The sequence below is a fragment of the Bubalus bubalis genome, chromosome 9 (assembly GCF_019923935.1).
Source record: "Bubalus bubalis isolate 160015118507 breed Murrah chromosome 9, NDDB_SH_1, whole genome shotgun sequence".
In the NCBI taxonomy this organism is placed as follows: Eukaryota; Metazoa; Chordata; class Mammalia; order Artiodactyla; family Bovidae; genus Bubalus; species Bubalus bubalis.
The window spans coordinates 71,858,118-71,866,514 of record NC_059165.1 but is presented as its reverse complement, the minus strand read 5'-3'; the positions used below and the strand labels follow the sequence as shown (position 1 = coordinate 71,866,514).

Here is an 8,397-nt window from a genome sequence, read left to right as displayed (position 1 = left end):
GTCAGGAGCACTGGAAACAATGTGGAGTTGGAAGTGTTGACTTGTGGCTAAGATTTTAGCTGTGTGTTTTTGTGTCTAAACTATGGATAATTGCATACAAAGTTATTTTGAAGCTCTAAAAAAACAAGGTTGGTGAAGTTATTTTGCAAACTGTGAAGCACCAGCCAACTGTTGTCATCCTTCAGACTTGACATGTCATTGAAAGCATTTCCCAAATTGTGCTAATGGAATCCAACTGGACAAGAGCAGATTTCCCTAGTGGTTCAGATGGTAAAGAATCCGCCTGCAATGTGGGAGACCAGGGTTTGATCCCTGGGTTGGGAAGATGCCCTAGAGAAGGAACTGGCAACCCACTCCAGTATTCTTGCCTGGAAAATCCCATGGACAGAGAAGCCTGGTGGGCTACAGTTCATGGGTCTGCAGTCGGACACAACTGAATGACTAACACACACATGCCCTCAGTGGTTACGTCCTGCAGCTACACTTGACCTTGATTACCTGAATTTTCTTCGTTGCTTGGTCAGTTGGGCCCATCATTGCCTGTGACCAAAAACCCTGGTTCTTATTTCTGTAGGTGAGCAAAGACTGGGGTGGAGAGTTTGTTAGGGACTTCCTTGCAAGCTTTACCACCAAGGTTTTATGGAGTGACCAAAGTTTTATGGAGTGACCAAAGTTTTATGGAGTGACCAAGGTTTTATAGAGATATGTGAATCTAGCCTGAAAGTGAAATGGTCAGGTGAGCCTTGGGATGAACCAGTGGCATTTGCTCACTTGGGGGTGGGTGTCCCAGCTCTAGGTGGTTGATACCTTGGGGGAGATGCAGCATTGTGTGGCTAAACCCTAAGGTTTTTTGAAATTTATTTTTTTCCAAATGTGAAATTGTGACATTTTATTCTTACGGCAACTTCACTGGGCTTCCCTGGTGCCTCCCATGGTAAAGAATCTGCCAGCAATGAAGGAGACCTGTGTTCGATCCCTGGGTTGGGAAGATCCCCTGGAGAAGGGAATGGCTACCCACTCCAGTATTCTTGCCTGGAGAATTCCATGGACAGAGGAGGCTGTAGCAACTATAGCCAGGCTCTTTGGGACCATTGGGTTGCTGGACACGACTGAGCAGGTTGGCTTAGGAAGCGAGCCTCAGACCAGAGCGCTGGGCTTCTCATTTATAAACTGGTTGTCAACTTCCATAGGGTTGTTAAGAGACCACATGAGAAAACAGAATGCCCAGCCCACCACACTGGGCCCGGCCACAGGATTCCAGCGGGAGATGTCAGCTACTTGTGTTCTGCTGTTATCTGGCAACCCCCGAGCTTCAGAAGTTTTAATCCTTCGTTTGGTATTTCTCACCCATATGGTTAAAAGGGATCATGACTATACAGGCCTTTCAAGCTTGGTCAAGAAGATAAATATTAAGTATTTTGTATATTAGAAAAAGAGAACTATTCTTCCTTTCCCCAAAACTGCATGATTTCAAGGAAATGGTGTAGTCTTCTTAAAAACAGGTTTCAGCAAAAAATAAACGAATTGAAGATATTAAGTAATCAAAAGTAAAAAGGTGATGCTAATCGTCAAGGTGGTGCCAAGCGACCTAAGAATGGGGAACACCGCAGTCCCACCGTTTCTTCCGCGTGGAGCACCATTGGCCACCCCGCGAACTCCGCCCCCTCCTCGCTTGGTGGAGGGGGGGGGAGGCGGCAGAAGGGGCTGGAGCGAGTGGCTTTGACGGCACCAAGGTCAAGGGGGACGGCGGGTTCCGTCCCAATTTCTTGGGGTTTGGAGGACACTATGCGCCCAATCTCCGAAGGCCGGGTTCTGCACTTCCAGCCGGGCGACCTTGGTTTCCGAGACTTCCTGGAGTCCAGTTTCCTCTTTTGGGAAATGGAATGGCCAAGGCTGACAGTGATGGTTTAGGGCGCACGGGGACCAGGGTCTACGGCCTCAGAAGGCGAAGGGTCAGGCTTGCGCCTCTCCAGGGCTGGGCTCAAACCACCGGCCGCTCGGGACAGGACCGTCAAGCCACTAGACCCGGCGACCCTCCGCAAGGCCCCGGCTCGCGCGGATTCTAAAATGAGGACAAAGCCCGCCCGGATCTACCGTGCGCGCGCCGCTGCTGCCAATGGGAAGCCGGCACGGGACTGAGTGACAGACAGGCGAAGCCAATGAGCATGCACCTTGTTGCGAGGTGGCCTTGGCTCCGGCATTATAAAGAGCGCCACGAGTCGGCATTGTCAGGCGGCGGCACCGCGCGGCCGGGGCGAGCTTTGGAGTCGGTGGGTTCGTGCGGCTGCGGAGGCGGAATAGGCGAGCGTGAGGTCGCAGCGGCTCCGTCGGTAGACGGGGGAGAGGCCCGGCAGCGCGAGCGTTAGCGCGGCCGAGCCCGCGGTGCCTTCTCGGCGGGTGGGGACGAGCGGGCCCCGCGGCGTCATCGGCGGCGAGGTGAGCAGCCGGGCCCGCGGGCGGGAGCCTGGGCGGGAGTGGCGCCGGCCTGACGCGCCGTGGCTGCTCGTTGCAGGAGCCGCGCGCCTCGGCCTAGCATGTCGGAAGCAGGTGAAGAGCAGCCCATGGAGACGACGGGAGCCACTGAGAACGGACATGAGGCTGCCCCCGAAGGCGAGTCGCCGGCCGGGACGGGTACCGGCGTTGCGGCGGGCGCTGGAGGCGGGAGCGCGGCGCCCCAGGCCGGCAACCAGAACGGCGCCGAGGGCGACCAGATCAACGCCAGCAAGAATGAGGAGGACGCGGGGTAAGTACTGCTGCGGGCCGACGGGGGCGCCGCCTTTGTTCCGGGGCCGCCTTTTGTTGGCGCCACGCGGCGGGGGGAGGGGCGGGCGGCCGGGGCCTGCTCGCGGCCCGCAGACCGGCAACTCCGCGCCGCCCGCTTACGGCGCGCGCTGGAGTTTGCAAGTTTGTTGGGTCGACTTGAGCGCCGCCCCGGGGCCGCTGGCGCGGGGACCTGCGGCAGGCGGTCCGGAAGGGGAGTGAGCTCGGAGCTGGGGCCTGGCGGGTCGCGCTGCCTAGGCTGCGTGGGCGGAGTTGGCGCGCACCCGGGCCTCCCTCCTCCGGCTCCTCCTGAGGGCGGAGTCCTGGTCTGAACTCTGACTCGGTCCCGGAAGCCTCGAGTTCCTTGAAGTGATCGGAGGTGGCAGGGGCCGTAGTGTTTTGATACATAGTTGTTAGACAAATTAGATTTCTTCCGGTTGTGAGACCTCAGGTCCTAGCTCTCCGGCCAGGTTGTGCTTTCTTTGCTCAACCAGCTTAGGGTACGGAGTCACCTGAGGCTTTATTAGGGTCAAGGTTGAGTTTGGAAGGGTAGGGGAGACTCGTTAACATATTCCAGAGGTAGACCCCTGATCCGAATGGTGGCTTTATTTATAATCCTTTCAGTGAGAGCTTTGTCAGGGTCTATACTTCCAAAATCACAGGTTGGTTATAAGGCTTGTTTCCATGTGTCTCACTCCACTATTTCAGAAAAATGTTCGTTGGTGGCCTGAGCTGGGATACCAGCAAAAAGGATCTAAAAGATTATTTTACCAAATTTGGAGAGGTCGTTGACTGTACAATAAAAATGGATCCCAACACTGGCCGGTCAAGAGGGTTTGGATTTATCCTCTTCAAAGATGCAGCCAGTGTGGAGAAGGTAAGCTGGGTAGTTCACAATTAGGAGTCTCACTCAGTGTATTCCAAGATACCATTCTTAGACCATGATTGGCTTATGTGTTTTGCACAGTTGAATGCTTTGGGAAGAGCGGAGAGGTTGAGAATTTATCCTATCCTTTTCCAAGGGATTAAAAGTAGAGATTAAATGGAGGAGTGAGTATGGGCTGGGGTGATCCAGGAAGGTTTATAGTGGACCATTTATTTATTATCTTGTGCCTATTCTGGACCTTGCTAAAGCAAACATTTCATTGAGAAGATTAGAAGAGAGCCCACAGTTGCTAGGAGATAGGCATTACTTTAACCTCATTTTGCAAAAAAACAGAAGGTTAAATAGAAGAGATCACATAGCCAGTAAAGGGTGGATTGTGAGGATTCTAGCCCTAGCAGCCTAATTTTAGCCTGTGCTTTAAGTTTATGGGACTGGCTGGGCAAGAAGAGGGGTGCAGGGCATGGTCAAAAGTCTTGGGGGTGGGTTGAGGATAGATTTATAAGTGTTTAGGTAAACCAGGTGAAGTTTGGAGATTGGGTTGGGAAGTCAGGTTGGGGGTAGAGTTTGGAGGGGATGAAGCAATTTTGTGTGCCTGTGTTGGGAGTCTTATGGCTGAGAGAAAGAAGGTCCTGGTCTCAGGTCATGCTGCTGAGTTAGAACCCAACTCTCTTCTGTTGGAACAGGTTCTAGACCAGAAGGAGCACAGGCTGGATGGCCGTGTCATTGACCCCAAAAAAGCCATGGCCATGAAGAAAGACCCAGTAAAGAAAATTTTTGTAGGGGGTCTGAATCCTGAAGCCACTGAGGAGAAGATAAGGGAGTACTTCGGCGAGTTCGGGGAGGTGAGTGTGTGGCCTCCACAGTGGTCTGCCAGCTGCAGTGATGTTGCCTTCTTACTGGTCCTTGACAACTTGGCTGACTGGAACTTTTTTCCACTGTGGTGTTTGTGGGCCTTTTCCTATGAGTTCCCTATAGGCTCTGAGGTAGAGTCTTGAGCTTTGCCTATATTTGCAGATTGAAGCCATTGAGCTTCCAATGGATCCAAAGTCGAACAAAAGACGAGGCTTTGTTTTCATCACCTTTAAAGAAGAAGAACCTGTGAAGAAAGTGCTGGAGAAAAAGTTCCACACCATCAGTGGAAGTAAGGTAAGGTGTCCTCAGCTGTGTGTGCACTTAGCCTTTTGCTGAACCACATCCAAGAGTTCTCCAGGGTGGACCTTACTGTTTTTGTGCAGTGTCTGCTGCCCTGATAGGGACAAGTGGTCCTGTCCTTCAGCACTCCTAGGCTGGCAGGACAGGACGTGAGGGAGGCAGGAGAATACTGGAGGATGGGGCCCCTCTGGGACGGGTAGTGTGCAGAGTCGTCTCTTCAGTTCCTGAAGAGAATTGAAGCTAGAGGGCAAGGTGTACTGGATCTAGAATGCAGTGTGTATACTCAGGAGATTTTAAAATTGCCGCTTAGTGATTTCTGTGGTGAAGTCTCTCCTGCTTATGGACATTGTTGCAGAGCTTTTCTCTTATCTGTTTCCAGCCACAGCCACATCTCTTCATTTCCATCCCCTTTGGTCGCTGGCTAAATTAACCCCTAGTCCAAAGATCCTTTCCAAAGAGCTCCCAGGGTCCTGGCCACCTTAAATCCAAGGCCAGTTTTGACTTCAAAGGAGCAGAGTCCTTTGCAGTGAGGGGCACCTCTTTCTCCTGAACTCTGGACAAGAGAAAGGGTAGGTAGTTCATGCTCTAAGTGGTGGCTGAGGCAGTTGGGACTTGAGGGTGTGACCCACTGGCAGGGTGTGGTAGGCTTTGCCTGAGCAGGAGTGGCAGCCAGATAAGGTGGGACAGGTAGGGTGGGGCTCCTGAAAGTCTCAGTCCTGGCTGGGAATTTGGAAAGTTTGGGATTGGGCCCTTTAATTTTATGTGAGAGAGAGAGGATCATAGGGGGCTGTTGGGTGAGAGCCCTTGTTACCCTAGAGGACACTGACATGTGCCGTATGTGAAACGGGCATGAAGTGCCCGTTTTGTGGTGCTGTTAGTCAAACTGCTGATGGTTGGTTGTGAAATAAATGTAATTTACGTGGTTATATTCAGCAGTTTTAACCTAGTAGGATAGAAAACATGAGATTGCATCACTTGGTGGGGGTAATCTGCCAATTTTTGACTATGCTTGGATGAGGATGTCTTATAGAATGGTTTATAGACGTCTTATAGAATTGGTCTTAATGGGAGACCAATGTTATTGAAGTTTATTTTAAAAATACACTTAAAAGCAGGAGGACAGGAAAGTCGATGGCGTTTCCACCCACAGTAGGCAGAGTTTTGAGCAAAAAGGAAACCGACTCTTATGCCCTAGCAGGGGAGATACACCTGGCCCATCCCAATAGTAGATCAGTGTTGGAGGAGGAAGGAGCAGCGGGATGGCCTTAAGGAATGCTGTCCTGAGCCCCAATGGCTTTTTTCCTCTGTAAGATAGAGGTCAGGGTTGCCACCTCAATAGTGTATTTGAGTGGAATGTTTTATTTCTTCTTGGGGTGGGGGGTAGGGGTGGGAAGGAACCTACTTTCTCTAAAATCCCTTAACTGGGAAAGCCTTCTCTGACTTCCTTGCCCAAGGTGGTGTCTTGCTACACTGGACTGGCACTGGCCCGGCTGTCCCTCTCCTCCCACTTGTTAAGGTATAGAGTGGCCAAGGGTGACGATCAGCAGACCTACGGGTGTGTCTCTTTGTTTTTCAAGCAGTCTGGGAAAATGTTTGAGCAAAAAAGGCCAGTGTGACTCTTGGTCTGAGTTTTAGTTGAAGTTCTGAGCTAGTCCCAGTATGGTTTCCTACTCCAGCATGTCTTGAGCAGATAAGATCTACCACCTTAATGCTTGTCATTGAGGGCATTTGTGTACACTCCCTGTTTAAGGCTTGTCCCACTGGCATGACCCACTGTTCTCTTGACTTTCAGTGTGAAATCAAGGTGGCTCAGCCCAAAGAGGTTTATCAACAGCAGCAGTATGGCTCTGGGGGCCGTGGGAATCGCAATCGAGGGAACCGAGGCAGTGGGGGCGGCGGTGGAAGTGGAGGTGAGTAGAACCCAGTTGAAGACGGGTCCTATTTCCCTGCCTGCATGGAGCTTCTGTGTTTGTCTTGGGGGTTCTCTGGTGCTCGTTGCAGCAGGGTGGGCGTGGTCAGGAATGGCTCCTGAGTCGATGCTTTGCTGCTGCTTGGATTGGAAGAGCCCATCTTTCTCAGGTGGCCTGGGGCCCCAGGGCAGAGGGGGCCTCTGCATCACACTCCAAGTTTTGAGGGGGCAAGGTGGGAGTGTGCTTGGCTCTGTGGCTGTCCTGAGACTTGGTACACCCGTGGGTGGGTGGGCTGAAGGATAGGGCAATGCTGTGCCAGGCGCTTATTCTCCATCCATCCCAGGCCCCTCTGACTCCAAAGCCTGAATTCCATCCTTTTTAAGGCCAAGCTGCCAGGAAGGGTGGGGGTGATCAGTGGATGATTTGAATGAAAGTGAGCTGCCTTGGTTGCCCCAGTGAAGTCAGTTTTCTGGCCTGGCCTTCTTAGCTCTAGCTTGGGTCTCTCAGGCCCTCTACACCAGGACAGCAGCCCCTTGGCTTTTCTGAGTTGCCATAGTAACCTTGCCACCCAAAGGGCAGGATTTCCTCCATCCTAGCTCCTGCGTGTGCTAAATGGTCCATGGGCCCCTGTGCCCTGCTCCCCCCACAGGTCAGAGTCAGAGTTGGAATCAGGGCTACGGCAGCTACTGGAACCAGGGCTACGGCTACCAGCAGGGCTACGGGCCCGGCTATGGCGGCTACGACTACTCGCCCTATGGCTATTACGGCTACGGCCCCGGCTACGACTACAGTAAGTAGGAGAGAGGGAGGCCCCCATCCACTCACCCACCCCGGGAGGCAGGAAAGACAGGGCAGGGGCCATTGGCAGCAGGGGCTTTGGAGTCGGACAGGCTGGGCTTTTGTCTGAGAGTGGATTTTGAGCTTTTGGGTTTCAGGAAGGTGGGGTGATATCCTACCAACAGAGTTGTTGGTTCTGGTGAGGATGCATATCAAGCGCCTGGCACAGGGGTAAATGTTCAGCAAGTTGTAGCTACTTTCATTGTTGTTCTTGTCCCTAGGTCAGGGTAGTACAAATTACGGGAAGAGCCAGCGACGCGGTGGCCATCAGAATAACTACAAGCCATACTGAGGCTTCAGCAGGATGACTGACCACACACGCTTTGTTTGGATATCGAGTGAACACAATTATGTACCAAATTTAACTTGGCAAACTTTCTATGGCCTGTCCCATGTGCATCTTATTTAAAATTTCCCCCCTGGAAATCACTCTCCTGTTTAATATTTCCAGAGCTCTAGTTGTTTAGGCAGCGTGTGGTTTTTCAAGAGGCCAGAGCGGCATTATGGGCTGATTTTTATTACTGGGTTACCCAGAACCAGATTGGAGGGTCTGCTTCCTGCTGCCGCTCTGCAGCCTGGACCTGTGGACCCTGGTTGTAAAGAGTAAATTGTATCTTAGAAAACCAGTGTCACCTTTTTTTCACCTTTTAGTTTTATATTATTTGTGTCATACATTTCCTATAACGGAAGTGTTAATTTTACTGTACTTTTTGGTACCTTTCGGGAATCTAATGTATTGTAAGGTATTTTACACGTGTCCTGATTTTGCCACGACCTGGATACTGAAGCTATCCAAGCTTTTGAAATAAAAATTTAAAAACCCCCAAGCCTGGGTGAGTGTGGGGTACACTG

General features: G+C 51.8%; 1 protein-coding gene and 1 pseudogene across 2 annotated transcripts; one reads left to right on the top strand and one right to left on the bottom strand.

Annotated features, from left to right (window-relative positions):
- Positions 1 to 8,397, bottom strand: part of LOC102409934 — a 742,713-nt pseudogene that overhangs the window by 156,930 nt on the left and 577,386 nt on the right.
- HNRNPAB (heterogeneous nuclear ribonucleoprotein A/B) lies at positions 1,815 to 8,372 on the top strand. 2 transcript variants are annotated; one of them, XM_025292878.2, is made up of 8 exons: positions 1,815 to 2,436; positions 2,513 to 2,743; positions 3,469 to 3,637; positions 4,330 to 4,488; positions 4,661 to 4,792; positions 6,591 to 6,708; positions 7,358 to 7,498; positions 7,767 to 8,372. In XM_025292878.2, exons 2-8 carry the CDS (start codon positions 2,535 to 2,537, stop codon positions 7,835 to 7,837), a joined length of 999 nt encoding a protein of 332 aa, XP_025148663.1. In that variant the 5' UTR covers positions 1,815 to 2,436; positions 2,513 to 2,534; the 3' UTR covers positions 7,838 to 8,372. The 2 variants fall into 2 exon arrangements, with proteins under 2 accessions (XP_025148663.1, XP_025148665.1); XM_025292880.2 differs by lacking the exon at positions 7,358 to 7,498 and having other exon boundaries at positions 1,820 to 2,436.